The sequence below is a fragment of the Pseudochaenichthys georgianus genome, chromosome 5 (assembly GCF_902827115.2).
Source record: "Pseudochaenichthys georgianus chromosome 5, fPseGeo1.2, whole genome shotgun sequence".
Classification (NCBI taxonomy): domain Eukaryota; kingdom Metazoa; phylum Chordata; class Actinopteri; order Perciformes; family Channichthyidae; genus Pseudochaenichthys; species Pseudochaenichthys georgianus.
Genome location: NC_047507.1, coordinates 21701357 through 21719483, shown reverse-complemented (window position 1 = coordinate 21719483; position 18127 = coordinate 21701357). Strand labels below are relative to the sequence as shown.

The 18127-nt window shown below is 39.7% G+C and overlaps 1 protein-coding gene across 1 annotated transcript; it reads left to right on the top strand.

Annotated features, from left to right (window-relative positions):
- Window positions 1-2523: 2523 nt before the first annotated feature.
- On the top strand, window positions 2524-17955 carry prkcda (protein kinase C, delta a). The gene is made up of 18 exons (XM_034084180.2): window positions 2524-2660; window positions 5437-5566; window positions 5693-5892; window positions 5981-6047; window positions 6794-6950; window positions 7422-7453; window positions 7610-7695; window positions 8224-8353; window positions 8436-8536; window positions 9660-9756; window positions 10760-10890; window positions 11134-11307; window positions 11411-11502; window positions 13813-13875; window positions 14685-14823; window positions 14967-15155; window positions 16649-16777; window positions 16900-17955. The coding sequence occupies exons 2-18, from the start codon at window positions 5458-5460 to the stop codon at window positions 17056-17058; spliced, it is 2055 nt and encodes a 684-aa protein (XP_033940071.1). The 5' UTR covers window positions 2524-2660; window positions 5437-5457; the 3' UTR covers window positions 17059-17955.
- The last annotated feature ends 172 nt before the right edge of the window (window positions 17956-18127 follow it).

Genomic DNA, 18127 nt, shown 5'->3' with positions numbered 1-18127 from the left:
GGTAATCCAAAAGTAACGAAAAGTAATCAGGTTACATTACTTTTACATTTTGATACTCTGTTTTTTCAGTGTAATGGATTACATTTTTAACGTATCCCTTCCAACCCTGATGATACATACCATCAGACTTTGGGTTTGGTTTGGCAGCAAACAGGAGATAGGTGGCGTCATCAACGACAGGCCTACTGTGCATTTCTTTCTCTGCAACCCAGTGGTTGTGGAGAGTTTTGTTCTTTCTCTCAGGTGACTTCAGGTCAGGGGTCAGGATGTCAGCCTCCTCTCGTCTCTTCTCCTGCTCTTCATTCAGAGCGAGGAAGTTGTGAGTTGGGCTTTTGACTCCCTTCAGTATCACCTGTTGCCACTGAAGCCTCTCTTGCTTCAACTGGTTCTGCCGTCTTTCTCCTCCTGTCTTTCTCCATGCTTGCTTTCTTGAGACTTTCTGTCACTTTTTGAGTCTCTTCTCTGTCCCTCTCGCTTTTTGCCAGGGTCTCCAGAGCAGCTCTTTGTCTGCGCTCCATCTCCACTGCTTTGAGCTCCACATACATTTGTCTTCTGACCTCCACCTTTCTCTCCTCTGGGGTCAGTTTAGATAAATTATGGACAAGCTCCATCTCAGCAATGAGGTGTTGTCCTGAAGACATGTTAGTGTTCACAATTTGAACTTTTTCTCTGTAGGTTTTCTAATGCTCTCTCTCAAGTAGGTTTGTGTGAAATGAACAGCAGAGAGGCCTCAGTTGGTATGGAGATCCAGCAGAGTTCCATGTTCATATGTCCAGAACAGAGCAGGATTCTTTCTCTCTAGAATTACAAATGTGCCATATAAGCTAATACTGTTTAACTGTGCTTCAGCTTATGTGTTATTCTGTGTCTATTTATTGATGTTCAGTCCCTTCTTGAAGTTTTTTTGTTTCTTTCTGCAGTTTAATTGTGTCTATTTGAATTTGTTTTATAAGTATTTAATAATTTTGACCCTTCTCCTGGTTCCTACATGTCCTTTTGAGTATCGTTTTGCAGGTGAGGGGGCTAACAGTGTCACTGTCCCCATGGTCTGGAGCCTACCGTGAAGGTCCGTCCAGTTATTCATCATAATCAAATATATTTCCAGGAAACTCAGCTCCAGACATTTACAGTCCCCAGGAAATTACACTTTGGTGATTCCTTGACTTTACCCCCAGTGCCACGGTTGACATTTTTGGTTTTTAGTTAAACATATTGATGGATATCCAATGGATCAATTAAATGCAGTATACATATCTACATTAAGACATCTAAACCTAAGAAGACACTCAATGTTGTTGGAGATGCAGTTGACTCAATTCACTTCATGGTTATTCAGCAGTGAGTGAGTGTGTGTGTGTGTGTGTGTGTGCGTGTGTGTGTGTGTGTGTGTGTGTGTGTGTGTGTGTGTGTGTGTGTGTGTGTGTGTGTGTGTGTGTGTGTGTGTGTGTGTGTGTGTGTGTGTGTGTGCTCAAGGTGAACCTGGAACAGCAGGGATATGGATCACTGAGTTTTTAATGTGCATCTGTCTGTGAGATGAGCATTCAGGGAATGTCGTTTTTAATTTCCACTGTAGACATCCTGTGTCTGACGTGACTCAAAATGTGCCTTTATGTAAATCCTCAGAGGAGGCAAGTCAACTGACACACCTGCGCACAGCGTCAGCTGGTTCATGGCAGGATTCACATTGAATTTACTTTGCACTATTTCAGCATGATTATACCTTCAAACTGCACATACATATTTACTTATGACTCACCCTGCAGGAATATATACTGCATTCCTCATTTCGGTGTAGTGTGCCAACATTTCACTATAGTTTCATCAGATGATAATTGCTGCCCTTTCACATTTATGTGTATAGGGTGTGTTTGTGAGATGAGTGCAAACATTAAATAAATAAAGGATATGGATAATTTGGAGTGCGTCGGCTTAGAATAAGAACATATCCTTTGGCTGCCAAATCTGCCACCTCCTCGCTGGCAAAAACCTAGCTCAAAAACCTCAAAACTACCCCCGCAGCGAGCACACTTCCACGTGACCCCACCCCCTGCCAACCAAACAGGTTTAAAGAAAACAAAAAAAACATATCTTCCCCTTCATACTAAACTATGCTGCAGCAGTAATCTAGGGCACCGTCACCAGCAATGCAGATCTTTATATAAAACAATTGAAGTGAGCAATGTCTGCAGTGATGTACACACATGTTAATCAGCCAGGGGGTTTAATGGCAAATAATATGTGTGTGGCTGAAACCTAGTCTAATTGTGGGAAAAGGTGAACTCAAGTGGAAAATAGAACTGTAATAACTGACAGGGCCTCTATTCAAAAATAGGGCAACTGGGTGCATTGGAAATACTGGGGCACATACCGCTCTCTCTTTGTGTGTGTGTGTGTGTGTGTGTGTGTGTGTGTGTGTGTGTGTGTGTGTGTGTGTGTGTGTGTGTGTGTGTGTGTGTGTGTGCGTGTGTGTGTGTGTGTGTGTGTGTGTGTGTGTGTGTGTGTGTGTGTGTCAGGTAAACGTCACAGTTTGCGGAGAAAGCCTCTGCGGGCGCGCTACACACACACTTCCTCAATCCCCGGAATCACAGAGCGAAAGACGAGAGGAAGAGAGAGAGCAACTTTCGTCGTGCTGCGACGATAAAGACAGCACCGAGTTTGAGGTGAGCTTGCTTTTATTAATATTACATGTTGTCGAGTTTTCGACAAGATTTGGGTTGTTTTAATATTTGAAGTTTGCAAAAAAAGTTGCTCAAACTACTCACTCTTCGTATTTCTATGGGGAAACAAACTGTAACCGTTGTCGCTAACGACTGAAAACGTTCGGTAACTTACAGTAACGTCTACACACAACAGTAGGCTAATGTAAACAGATATTATACAGCCATTAGAACAGTGTCACTAACGTTTACCAACTAGACTAGTTTCTCTGAATAAAATAATATTTGCGACCAAGTTTTTCCGTTGTTCGTCTCGTTAAAATAAACAGAAATGGGACAAAACCTGCTACCTGTCAGGTGTTATGGTGTCCCAGGGTCTGCTATGAAAAAAAAAAGTGTTCTTAGTTTATCAGACACTGACAGGTGAAGTGTTACGGCTCGGTCAACCGATCGATACGGGCCACCACTTAATGCTATGCTAGCTCTCAAAACGTGTGACCCTTCTTTAATAATGTGGGGTCACTTTACACTTAGTTATTTGTAATTTGTAGATTGGGTAAAACTAACAGCACATAGGCCTACAGTATATCTGTGTTTACTGCATCTGTGTCTATTCCCTTCATAATGACAGGTCAGGTCTGCCCCAACCCCCCTGGCATTGTGATGCTTTAAAATAGGAAGCATGGCAAACATGTACTCCATAAGTGTTACTATTAAAACAGTATTGGCGACATTGGGTGATTTGGCCCAATCATCAAAAAGCCCTAATTAAAACAGAAAACGTATATAAAGTCATTTAACAAATCAACTGACTAACTAATATGTCAACAAGTATAACTTGACTGCTATAAACGCAGTGTTAACTATTAGTAATCAATTGTGCGGTAGCTGTATGTAATTCCAGTTCAGGCCACAGAAAATGTTGTCAGTACAAAGATGAGGAGGAATGTGGGCAGGTCTGGACAGCAAATAAAACGGAGTCTTTCCTAAAATAACATTTTATATTCACAGGTATGCATCTTAAAAATCAGGTGTCTAACTGTCTTCTGAGACTTGAACTGAGTGACTTCTGAAAGTGACAATCAACCACATCCGTTCGAGAGAGAAACGTTGCAAGATGAAAATCAGATGCACTGATTGGTTGATGTTTGTATAAATTACTGTAACAGCTGTTCTGGACTATTGTATTGTTTTGTAAAGTTGTTAAGTCTTCAGGCTTCAAAACTTGTTGCAATATGTTATAGCAGAGGTAAACCGTGTGTATGTGTCTCTGACTCAGAAAAGAACATGTGAGAAATGTTTTCCATCACCATCAGTAACAGTGCTGGCTGCAATTTTAATGAATGAATGAAATCTTTATTGCCCGTTGGGGGATTTGCTTTTCATAGAGAGCACAAAATAATCTTTTAACAAGCCCAAGAACAAAACATAATATGTCACAAACTCACAAAACATATTGTCAGAAATTGATAAAGGACATTGTGTACAAGTTTAAAAAGGTTCTGAATTCTTGTTAAGCAGCTGATTACTGCATGGGACAAAATATGTGACACGTCCTTTATTATATATCCTGGGTCATGAAGAAAAAGTGCATATTCAAGTCTGAGAGGGGGGTGCTATGATATTGTGAGCTGTCATGTTAGTGATACTGCACATGCTTACACTGTGAGGTGGTCATAACAACCCTATATACAGCAGTTAACTGAACAAGCTCCCGCTCATTTTTACTGTTGTTTACTTCTCTTTTTTTTCCTGTCACAGTGGAGGATATGTAGTCCCCTCCCCAACTTACTTACTTACACTTTTGTGTTGGTAATTACTGCAGTTATCAGTTAGTAGGTTGTTTAAAAGGAGCATTCAAAATGTAGGTAGTAGTTTGCAAGTTACATTATACTGGTGCCTGGGACATAACTACTGAATTTAACAGATGGAACAAATCGAAGCTGCACATGGACAGATTGCTGGGAAATCAATCACTACCGCCCTCAATAAGTCAGGGTTTGCTATTGATTAACTCCCAAAACCCTGACATCACAGCTCACAGCAGCAGTGGGGGAGTGAGTGAATATGGTCGTTCATCACACTCCACTCTTTGTGTAAACTTTTCTTTTCCCTTGCTTTTTTTGTGTCTTACCTTTCTGGTCTCAGTGTGGGTGGTTATGAGTTCAGTATTCTGAATACCAGCGAGGCCTACTGTGGTGCACTGCATGCTTGTGTTTGGATTAGCGACATGTTGAGGCTTGCTCAGCCTTTGTAGTACAGGAGAACACCTCCACTGTTGCCTTTAGAAGCTACACAGTCAAACAGGCACAGTGACAGGGAGCTAAACAAGTCACAGAATCTTAACAGAGGCTGTCACATTGACATTGTGGTTGTATTTTATACTTAAAGATGTGCACAAAACATGCTAGACAGCATGGGTGCGACTGAAGTGCCATTGAAGTTCATGTGTGAGACTTATGGGCGTCACCTTTTCCATTGCACATAACAAAACTGGTGGTGCATAGGCTGTTACATAAACACTTGTGGTTCCATCTGTGGCACATGAGAGCTTTTCAAACAGCAAATTATGAATGCAGCAGCTTGTGCCCGGCACAATGATTTTATTGATCCCTTGCCAATGTGTCACTATTGTCATATATTCCAGCTCTTTTTGTGTGTAATGTGTGTGTTTGGGATGTGAGAAGTGGGTAAGATGATACAAAACTTGCTTTGTGTTTAACTGATTATATATAAATGTCACCAGGGTAACGCAGTGTTTGTCTGTTTCTAAAAACAGGTGACCTTGGTAGTCGTCACCATGGCTCCTTTCTTGAGGATCGCCTTCAATGCTTACGACTTGGGCGTCCTTCCTCCTCTGGCCGACCCGCCTTTCTGTGCAATCAAGATGAAGGAAGCTCTGACAACCGGTGAGAAACTATTCCTTAGCATACACCGTCTTTTATGGAAGAAATTTCTGCAACTTCCTTCTTATTTACTACATTTGAAAACAAAATACTTATTTGTTTTCAATGTGTTTATCTACCTTTCCCTAGAACGAGGTAAGGCCCTGATACAGCGGAAACCCACCATGTTCCCGGCTTGGAAAGCCTTTTTTGATGCCCACATCTACGAGGGTCGTGTGCTGGAGATACAGCTGATGAAGACAGCAGAGGAGCCGCTGGCTGAGGTCACCGTGGGAGTGTCTGTCCTTGCCGAGCGCTGTAAGAAAGCCAACGGGCGCGCTGAATTCTGGGTAGGTCATTACAGATTGTCCTCTTTTCCTGTAGCGCAATCTTTCAGGCTGTCTGAGTGTAACCTTCTGTGTGTCTAACTGTGTTCAGGTGGATCTTCATCCTTCTGGTAAAGTGATGATGGCAGTGCAGTATTTCCTGGAGGAAGTGGATTCAGGTAATGGAAATACATTGGAATCATTTTTTTTTGTTCTCTGCTTCGGTAGCTACTTTCTGTAGCTTTCTGGTTAGCATTGATTTCTTAACATTTTGAATATAATCACCAAATCTTCTCTTTGTTTGGTTTTATATCCTAATTATTCCGTTATTACACTATTTTAATATTAATTAATATTTTAATATAACATTTTTAATATTACAAAACAACACAACATGTTTTTTCTTAATAATTATTCATTTCTAGAATATAATATCCAAAAAACCTCCCAAATGTCATCAGATTCTTTAAAAAAATCATTTTAGTTCAACGACAGATAATCAAACAGGATTTTACAAAAAAAACAACTAAACCCAAAATCTTTTAGGGAACTAGTTGGAGATGTCTGCTATCATTTTACAAAATTACATATTATTATTGTCACATGTTTGTAGCTACTACCACGTTACCAGATTGGTAGTATGGGGTACGCATTGGTTTCCTCATGTTTTTTAAATGCTTTGCGCCGGCGACAGGCCTATTTTTATAATTTCATCGTAGTTGCTATTTCTTTGATTTTTAAACATCCCTACTTACAAACACTGTCCAGCCATTTGTCAGTGTTTTCCTTTCATCAACTTTATCATTCACAGGCTTCATATGTGACCAATTCACTGGGTCCACATTGGTTATCATTAAGGCTATCAGTTTATTTCCATTGCAGTATTGTGGGACGACTGATGTGTGTTTCTCTTCGTATCCTACAGAGAGTAAGGAGGCTGCCAAGGATGAAGAGGGTCCTACACTGCATCGCAGACGTGGGGCCATGAAACAGGCCAAGGTCCACTTAATAAAGAACCATGAGTTCAGCGCCACGTTCTTCAGACAGCCCACTTTCTGCTCTGTGTGTCGAGAATTTGTCTGGTTAGTTCAACCTACTTCCCGCTCTATAAACAAACCTTCAAGGCAACTAAAGGGGAACTTGTAAACCAAAGAGGAGATTAACTGATTGAGCAGACAGAAGGACACAGTGACATTAACAGTATTTAGGAATTTCCTTATATTTGGAGGCATTCAACACTCGATGGCTGGTTTATCTTGAAGAACATTTGACAAACTGGTTGCTAATAATGTTAATGATAAAGCCAATGAGCTTAACCCATTCTTCATGTTTTAGAAGTGGTTTGTTATTGTTTAATGGCTATAGATGTGCTTCTAAACTTGGTATCTGGAGAGGAAGTTTATTTAAAAAATAAACCCTAAGACACAAATCAGCTTGGTTGTACTGCAGCTGTTCATTATCACTAACTAAGTGAATAAACAGCACATCATTCACAGTCACATGATCAAACAACTTTACAGACTGACCTATTTGACTAACTTTGCCTCCCACAGGGGACTCAACAAGCAAGGCTATAAATGCAGACGTAAGTGTACAATAATATAAAAGCACCTGTGCTCTGTGCAATTCTTGAAATGGCAAGCTACTACTACATACTTTACTGTTCATTTGCCTCGACATTGTACACAATATGTTCCTGAATCAAAGTGTACAAATCTCTTTCATCTTGGTTTTCTATCAGAGTGCAATGCAGCCATCCATAAGAAATGCATAGACAAAATCATCGGCAGATGTACCGGTACTGCTGCCAACAGTCGGGATACTTTGGTACGTATCACATATTTGTGCAGTACACCATGTACTGTTAGCGTACTCCATATGTCTCACAATTTCATTTAAGTGTGGGCTTTTCTCACTCTGGTGTTTTGTTGTTGTAGTAAAGTATTCTACCATACCAGTTGGAAGGATGATGGTCCTCTAATGGAATAGAAGACACCAGTCAGGGTCCACATCCAATCAGAAGGCTTTTTAATGATTATCAATATTTTTGGATAAAGATGATCAAAGACCAACTGATCTAGATAATGTTTGATTCAAGCAGACACATGGGGTGTGGTCTCAGGGAACTACTCTAAATCAGTGCAAAGGTAGACCTGGCAACAAACCAGGAACTTCATATCCAACAGTCTAGTCACTTCTGACAGTTCAAGCTAAGAGAGGGAAGCAGACCATAAAGCAAACAGGAAAGAGAAAATGAAGCAGGTGCGGAGGCCTGCGAGCTATCACAGGCGACTAATTAGAAATCCTCTGCCTTGGGTTATTGATGGAGATGATGTGTCCCGTTTGTCCCCACAGTTCCAGAAGGAGCGCTTTAAAATTGACATGCCCCACCGTTTCAAGAACCACAACTACATGAGTCCCACCTTCTGCGACCACTGTGGAAGTCTGCTGTGGGGTCTTGTCAAACAAGGACTCAAGTGTGAAGGTACAGTGCCAATATGATGCACTCTTTGTTGGAGTGTCGGTGGACTTTCTTCTTAAACAATTTTTTGCTATCCCATTTGTAGATTGTGCCATGAATGTCCATCACAAGTGTCAGGATAAGGTGGCCAACCTCTGTGGTATCAACCAGAAACTACTAGCTGAGGCACTTACACAAGTCAGCCAGGTGAGTTCATGCAGACTGTCACAAGTCATTCAATGAAGGCTTCAATCAAGTCTCATGTCAAAGTAAAATACAAAGAATTTAAATGACAAGTCTTTCTGAAGTACCATACCAGATAATCATACCAATGTTTTTAAGATATTGTGGATATTTCATAACATTATACTCAGCTATTAGTATACCAAGATTAGTTTGAGGAACATTAATGGAACTTATTGACCAGAATCTAAACTCAATTGTAGATAAGATCTTAAAACATTTCAATGGCCTGCCCTAGGTAAAAAGACACAAGCATTATGTAAACAATTGCATTGTTTTCTATTCAGTACAGGAGAGTATAAGGGAGCTTGGTAAAACTGAATTTGAGCATCTTGAGTTCAAGAGTGTTACATAACAAACCAACAAAGCTACAATAGTTATAATAAGGTTTTCTTAATGATAAAGTTATAGTGCATGAAAAAAACCCAAAAAAGAAACGTTAAAAACATCCTGTCAACTACATGTCTACATACAATATAACTACATTATATTATCTGCTAAAAGATCCAGCACAAATACAAATGATGGTAACAAAAATGATTGGTTATCATTTTGCATGCATGTTGAAGAAGCTGTAGATCACGTGCGGGATAAAGCAAAAGAGTGTGACAGGAAACATGCGTTTATAAAACATGTTTATATTAGGAGATAGTTTGGTGATTGACCTAAATACATCTTCAACACAGGGTCAGTGGTGAACCTAACCCGGATGTTAGCCTGACCCCTATCCCAGCTGTAACCTTGACCCCATTTAAATCTAGCACTTATTTCAGCCTATTTATATTATTAATACCAGTCCTAACCCAGCCACAGCACGTCTGTAGATGGCTTTACACAATATGATTAGTAGTGATTACATAACAATCAGTTTATTGCTGGCTAACATATTAGCTTCCTGCCCTGGTGTGTTTAAGGACTGGCTCAATGTGGAACCTTTCAGTTACCTTGTTCTCTTTTTACAGTCAAAGAAGACAGTCATTGTTTATCCTGTGCAAATTGGATATAGCACAGCTAGATGAGTAATTGTTGCTGGGGAACTATTTGTGTTTCTGTTTCATGCTTATTTTTACTTTCTCTTTTGCATCAGAAATCATCCACACGACGTTCAGATCCAAACCTGGCTGACCTCCCTGATATTGGAATCTACGATGAAGTTAACAAGCTTTCTGGACTGGATATCAATGGTCAGTCAGTGCTCTGTAGTCACATGCATTCATGTTAGCTGTATAGGCTTTGTACTAGTTATAAACTTACAGAATAATATGCAAATATGGTCAATGTCTAAGATAATTTTGTAGAAATGCACCAATTCTATGAAATACTGGGATGATTTTTTTTCTGTTTTTGTTATTTATGTGTTTTTGTTCTGAGCTATCCCCCTTCTGTGCTAGAAAAACTGATACATTTTAACTATAGAAATATAACAAATACGTTTATAAACCACTAGCCCTATATATATTTGAATGAGCACACATTTGATCAAACTAATTAATTAAACCACCTTTATTTTAGCCTTCTTTTACATTTAGAATGACTTTACTTTCTAACTATCGATAAATATACTTCATTCTAGAGATACTGTGACTACTACTTATAACTCAACTTAACACTTGAGATATTTGGAGCATCTATGTCTTGTTGCAGCTCAGTCTATTTCCCTGCACTCCCTGTCCTTTTGACGCAAGAGCACATAGTGCTGGAAAATGGAAGTGAATATTTCTCCAAGATACGATTGCCGCCGAATTTATAGATAGAAAGGTGTCATAGAAACTGCATGTGGCTGATTTTCCTTTGAAGCGTGAAACACTCCTGCATGACTGACATTTTCTTTCATTTTTATTTGTAAACAATCTACATGTGTGCGTGGCATCAGTTGGCTCTATTACATCATGCCAGAGTCTTGCCCAGACACTGGCTTATTCTCCAAATGAATAGCTTGGTATGCCAGCTTTGTCCAAGTGTAAGCGCAAATCATTTAAGTTGAAGTACATTTACCCTGCATAAAAATGATGGGACACAACAGAATAACACTGTGATGGGCAAATGTCCCCTTTTTGTAGATGTCCTCATGGCAGTATCAAGGCAGTTATCAGACAATACTGATGTTGGGCTAAAAAATCGGTTTATAAGTAGTTATTTGAATAAGTCATTTTTATGTGTGCTAATTAGTAATTGTTTCTCCATCAGATGGATCTCCCTATGGCAGATTGTGGGAGGACTCCAACCCACGGCCTCAGTCTCGTATTACCCATTTGACGCGCATCAATGTTGACGACTTCGTTTTCCACAAGGTCCTGGGAAAAGGCAGCTTTGGAAAGGTATTAAAAACCATCTCACTGTGAGACTGCTTTTCGACAAACAATCAAAGAGTGAGAGGATAACCAGAAGTGAATCAACCACACTCCAGGCAACTGTCGCATATACTGGCAAAATAGACCTCTAATTGAAATGATAGCATACATCTAAATATGTAACTCTGATCTCTTGACAAGAGAAGGTTCATGCTTGAAATGAGACAGAAAACAGTCAACAATTATTTTCTTCTCCTCTTCACCTCACAGGTTCTCCTGGCAGAGCTGAAGGGTCGTGGTGAGTACTTTGCAGTGAAGGCTCTGAAGAAAGATGTCGTGCTGATGGATGACGATGTGGAGTGCACTATGGTTGAGAAGAGGGTCTTGGCATTAGCCTGGGAAAACCCCTTCCTCACACATCTTTACTCCACTTTCCATACCAAGGTAGTCCACTTCCATCTTATTAGTGTCTTACTGTTTATGTATTGCATTCATCATCATTAGTGTAAATTGAATTCTCAATATTCAAAGTAAACATTGTCAACAGGAGCATCTGTTCTTTGTGATGGAGTATCTGAACGGAGGAGACCTGATGTTTCACATTCAGGAGAAAGGCCGCTTTGAACTCTACAGATCCATGTGAGTCACGCCTGTCACAAAGATTTAACACACTGACTTTATTTGAAAAAACACACACGACCTGCCATCATTGCTCAGTGCTCTAGTGTCTCTGCAGCTGTGAGCTCAGAGACCCACAGAACAGTATCACTGAGCTGATGGAAAGCAGATAGAACTTGTGTTTACTCTCCTCGTGTGACTCTCTATGTCTCTCCCATTATGGTCTTTTATTAGTTTACATGATATAATGAACTCTGATGGACTGGGGCTGGAGTCTATTAGCTGCTGCACTGGCAGACTGGCCTTGTATGGACTAAGAAGCTCTCAGTGAGTCTCTTATGTTTGTATCGGGAGGTATCGGTTACTACCACCCACCTCTCTACTCATCTGGGAATCCCTCCAGAAAAAAACAATAGCACACCGGTAAAGAGTGTGTTAAAGCCCAACGCTTGGTGGCACATGTGCCAGCGCCAAGTACGTTTTCAAAAAGTCTCACATTTACAAGTGAAATATTTCTTTGTAAGTACTTTTACACCTACTATTGTGTAACATTTTCCAACTTAAATAGTGTCAACTTTTACCTTGTCGAAAACAGAAATCGTTGACCTCAAGGACCATTAGTGCTACCATCTGTATTTTTTTCAATTGTTGAGGAATTGTAGACATTTCTTTTAATAATTTTGAGCACCTTAAGGAAAGACAAATAAGTACAACTGTTACACTAGATGTTTTCTTTGTATTAGTGTCACACATTGCAAAGCAGACTTCAATGCATTCACTGTTGTGAAGCTTGTGGTTTGTCTTGAAGAATGTCCAGACTATCAATCCATGTTTCATTATCATTCTTACACACTTGTATTATTTTTGAACATACTGGTCTTTGTGTTTCAAAAGCAGGTTAAACCCTGACATTACAATGGGGTTTCTCATTGCATTCCCTCCCTGTAGTTAAACTTTGTCCTGGGCTCAGGAGATGACGGGAGTAATTCTCCTCTCAGCAAACACAGACACCTGATCTTGTGTTGGCATCCGCTAAAATCCTCCTCACTCAGTGACTGTATTCAGCCTGGAAGGATAATTCCTCCTTAGTGAGTGAGAAGAAAGAGAGTGGGCTGCTTCATTATCTTAGAATAATAATGAAGTTGGTGCCTGGCTTCCAAGTTGTCGCAGTGGAATCGAAAGTATCCAATGCATTCGGTTATATTGTATTTTCCCTTGGGCATGTGATGAACGGTAGAGTTTCAGATGACCTCTTTTACAGCAAAAAGTGCCTGTTCTCCCAGTGGCTATTGCTAACCTGTCGACCCAGTACTGTAGAGAGTTGCATACTACAGAAACTTTATTTTACATTCTGTACTAAATGTGTGGAGTTGTTCAGGCGGTAGAGCAGCCTCTAGGCCTGTAGGTCATAATTACATTATCGACTCATTGTACAATATATGCACAAGACCTTCAATTTTTACGTTATGAAATCATTGTCCACAGCTCCACATTGTGGGTTCAGGTCGAATGACAGAGGAGTTGTAACTCATTTTAAACTTATATGTAGCTGTTATATAATAGCTAATATGTTGTTATCTTGCAGTTTTATTAACAAAGATCTTTTAGAAACGGGATTGGCAGTAAATGACCAAAGAATAACTCACCGGCCTCTATACCCCTTTGCCAAATGTTTAATTTTGTTTAAGAGCACTTTGGGGGACCAAGTGTTCATTTTGTGTTTATCATGTGAGTTTATTTCATTATTTTAAGCCAGTCTTTATTAGAGAGATAATTTGAAATAAGCAAATAGAGGAGTTGACATGTGTAATGGGACCGCAGGTTCTGTGGTTTTATTTTATAATATCATTTAGCACTGTGATTTCTTGGATAATATATCGTATCGTACAATGAACTGTATATGTGTTCACCTGCTAACGTGTTCTAAAGGGTTTTACGTGAGAGATACTCAGTGGATAACACTTTGAAGTGCTTGTTAGTTGTGCATTTACAAGGAACAGCGATTTACAGGGTTAGAACAGAGGTTGTTCTATCTCATCTCAGGACTCATTTGTTTCCCTTGACACAGATGACAAGTGAAGCAGGTCAGAGATAGAGAGAGGCTAATCTTTCCTCTAACCGCGCCTCTCAGGTTTCAGAGCGTTATTCACCTCTTTGCTACTCCATACAAATGTCCTCCTCAATAATTCAGCTCTACACTGAACTGAGTCTGCAGTGACACCAGTGTCCAGCTGCCAACTCTCAGTGAGATGGCAGCAGCGCGGACCTGTAGCTTTCCACCAGAGATGAGTAGTTGATATCTGTCTCTCTTCGCCATGTTTGTCTCCCCAGGTTCTACTCTGCTGAGATCATCTGTGGTCTTCAGTTCTTACACACCAAAGGGATCATCTACAGGTCAGAAATACCTGTATTCATTATTATTATCAAAACATGTATTAACTCTGGATGTACAGGGCATACACTAATTCGTTTTCATGTTTTACCATAATAAAGTACAATTACAATTACAATGAGAAAGTAAATGGGGACACTACAAACTCGCTTGTTAAGTAATCCCACACATTTTAACACATTTTATTTCTAAAGTTTCATTACCGTTGTGTCGTCATGCAGTTGGGAACAAGGACTGTTTAGGAAACTGTGAATTTGTTCATTTCTTGCAGTAAAAAGCTATCTCAACATCACATAAACATGTAAGAGCATTAATAACTTCTACAGTTTCTAGTAAAAAAACAACACGAACAGTGGTCTAAATATTCACATTGATTGATTATCTACCCAAGGTAAGATTTAGATGTCTGTAACATTTCTATTTTTATAATTGTGATAAAAGGAGTTAAACCAGCGGCTGCCTTTTAATAAAATGTAAACTTGGATTTTAAGGTCTGCTTTGAAAATAATTGTCAATTAAATGCAACAATTAATTCATAAGACTTTCAAACTCACTGATATGGTTTTCTGGCTCAAGTGGTGTTTCATTTCACATTCCCCACTTGCTGAACTTTTTAGGCACTCTTTTTTTATCCCATATTAAATCCTCTTTCCATTTAAAAGATGCAACCATTAAGTGGCATTTTAAGTTAATTCTGATAAAACCAAAACTGTCATATCGAACGTTATATAATTGCAAACTACCAAGTTATTACCATCTTCAAATAACTTGATATGTTTACCAATCATGATGTGATTTTCTTTGTTTCCAGAGATATTAAATTAGACAATGTGATGCTGGATCATGAGGGACACATAAAAATCGCCGACTTCGGCATGTGCAAGGAGAACGTGTTTGGAGAGAATCGTGCTACAACTTTCTGCGGTACTCCTGACTACATCGCCCCAGAGGTATAGTGTTTCATACTCAGATCTGCTTTCTTGTCCTGACATATTTAACTGTGCACCTGATTTGGTTTCATAATTCAGCATAAAAAACATGTGTCACTGAATTTCTAAATTATTCTTATTTATAATACTTTGTTTCAACTCAGATCCTGCTGGGACAGAAATACTCATTCTCTGTGGACTGGTGGTCGTTTGGGGTGTTGCTGTACGAAATGCTGGTCGGTCAGTCGCCTTTCCATGGAGATGACGAGGATGAACTGTTTGAGTCCATCCGCATGGACACCCCCCACTATCCACGCTGGATCAACAAGGAGGCCAAGGACCTGCTTGAGCGGGTCTGTATCACAACCTTTCAATACTGAAGTCAAAGGGCACCATTTCTGCTCCTGGGTTAATCTGGCGTCTCCATTTTTGATTATTTTATGTTTTGGATTTAAAGCGACATGGGGTTGTATGAGGTGCTTTTCCATCTTTATGGTATAACCTGGAATACCTACAGTAGAAGGCTGCCAGTAAGCCTCCAGTTTGCAAAAACAGACAGTTGTACATTAAGGGAGCTAAGCAAAGTTTTCAAAAATGTATGTTAGTTTTAGAGTATGCTTTATTAGGAACATTTCTACAGTTTTATTTAGCTGTAAAACAATTCCTTTCCTACAGGGAACTAAAGCTGTTACATCAATCAATGTTCTTGTCACAGCTACCAGACTCATTTAACAAAAATACCCCACTAATTTCACTTTCAGACCAGTTGCCTGTTCGGCTGTCTCGATTAGTTAGTTATTTTTTTGAATCACGGAAAAAAAACCTTTCATGGCAGATTTGGACATAGCATTACGGCCCGTCCGGCGTCCACACACAGGCATGAAAAAAATCTTGAAAAATCTTGATGCTGGGCGTGTCTGAAGCTTGGCGATTTCACGCGCCCAAGGCGACCAACAACCAATCACATGAATCTCCCGCCCCCGACATACAAAGCAATAGCAATAAAACGAAGTAAACTCGATATAAAATCCCCAAACAGGCGAAAACCTACCAGTTTCACCCACTGTCTCTGCCACCTCCCTCCATGCCTGGTTCCTCCGGTTTGAATCCCGGTAAATAGTCTGGTCGTAAAGAACCGGGTGATTTGCTACCGTAATTTCTCGTTTGGAATATGAGGAAATGAACTGCGGTCTAGCTCTCCCAGCTTGCACGCGGTTTGATTGGCTAGCACTTGTACTGGCGGGATTTGCATAAACGGGATTTGATTGGCTGATGCCAGCTTCGAAAGCATCGGGAGCATCAAAAGTTGAACATTGCTCAACTTTTGATGCTCACGATGCTTGCAAAGCCATGCTCCGCTCCCCACAATGCAGTTCAGCGAAGATTCAAAATCTTCTACGTCACCCCATTCAAGTGAATGGGCGAAGCTTTGAAAGATTTTTTTCATGCCTGTGTGTGGACGGGCCGTTAGTGTTCTGCCGGGTGAAAATACTGTTTTTGACTGATATTGATTTTTTTTTTAGGTAACTGTTGGCCTTTAGTTGTCTAAAAATCTTTTTGCTGCTGCCCCCGTCCAAATCAGTACAGTGCTCAGCTCCTTGCCCATACTGTGTGTTTCTCCTAATTCAAAGCGTGCTGCCCTTCACTATACAATAAGGACGTATTAAAGCCTCATGCAACCCTCATTCAAAAACTCCAAACTACCCCTTTAGGAGAATACTTCAGTTCTTTGGTTAAAGAAATCTATTCAAATCCTGTTGAAACTTGTTATTTATGTATTAAAAGCTGCTGTTTTTTTTATTTTATAAAACAGTTACTTACTTTTACTGACTCTGTTTCCCTGCAGTTGTTCGAGAGGGACCCAACTCGCAGATTAGGAGTCGTGGGTAATATCCGACTACACCCCTTCTTCAAGACCATCAACTGGCAGGCCTTAGAGAAGAGAGAGATTGAACCCCCCTTCAAACCCAAAGTGGTAAGCCCCAGAATCATGTCGTTGAGGATTCAATTATGAAAAAATATGAATCATGTGCTTTATCCTTTACGATGAATGCCCGTTTTATATTTTGCTGAAAAACATTTTTTACCAAATTACAGAAAGCACCGAATGATTGCAGCAACTTTGACCGGGAGTTCCTCAGCGAGAAGCCTCGTCTCTCCTACTGCGATAAGAACTTCATAGACTCCATGGATCAGGCGGCATTTGCTGGCTTTTCATTCATCAACCCTAGGATGGAGCAACTTTTGGAAAAGTGACGTTGTGATGACATTTGACAGACCTGGGTAACATCGCTCCTGCTTACGAGCATTCCTCTTGTTCTGTCACATTGTTAGAAGTACAGTGAGCTGTTCCACTATCAGTATTTCTGTGACCTTGTTTTAAGCACAAACTATTCTCCTTGGGTACGTGTAGAAATAATGAGAGTAGAAATGAGGCCCTTTTACTGTGCATATTGATGTTATTGTGTTTGTGTGCATGTTTATTATATGTCTAGGTCGTTAAAGCCTTTTTGAGTAATAATATGAGCAATATAAGGATTTCAAAGGAAGAGGTTCAGTTCAATCTCCTGCCCTTGAAATTCTTACCTGGCACTTGACATCAGCGTTATCATCTGCAGCCATTGTATGTTCTTTTTTTGGTAACAGTTCATTCAACTTGAATGGGAATACATATGTATTTGAGGGATAGAAACCTATAGGAATAAATTATACTGTTTACTTAAAATGTAGATATTTTTTGTGTGAATGAGTTGAGTGCATGTATACAAATCTCAGAGCAACCAAACCCTGTTAATCTATACATACAGATTAATGATGATTGTTACCTATTTTTGTCTTTGACTGGATTAATCACGTCTTAATGACAAGAAGAACTTGTGAGGGTAGACTCTCCAGTGCCATGTAAAGAACACATTTTAACAGCTGGTCTCAGATGAGTTGAAAGCCCTGTCATTGTAGGGGGGCTGCAGTCGGGTACAAAAGGTCAAGTAAAGGTACGTGACTTCAAACAATGAGTGGGGAGTCATTTAAATGCTGTAAATAGACAATGTATATGTATATTGCTGTAACATGTATATTGGTTCTCTTAAGGATGTCCTTTTTTTTTTACTGTCTCCATCTTTTACATCTGATTAAAAAACAATCAACTCCCAAGTCTGGTGTGCTATTTAAAAGAAATAAAAAACATCCGTAAATCAAGATGCAACTTCAGAGGGTGCAAGCTGACACGTAATATGAAGGTTTCTCACTGTTGTATTTTAATAATCCCATTTGGATATTCATTTTGGTATCATTTTAAATGTGTTTTTAATATCATTGTGCATAT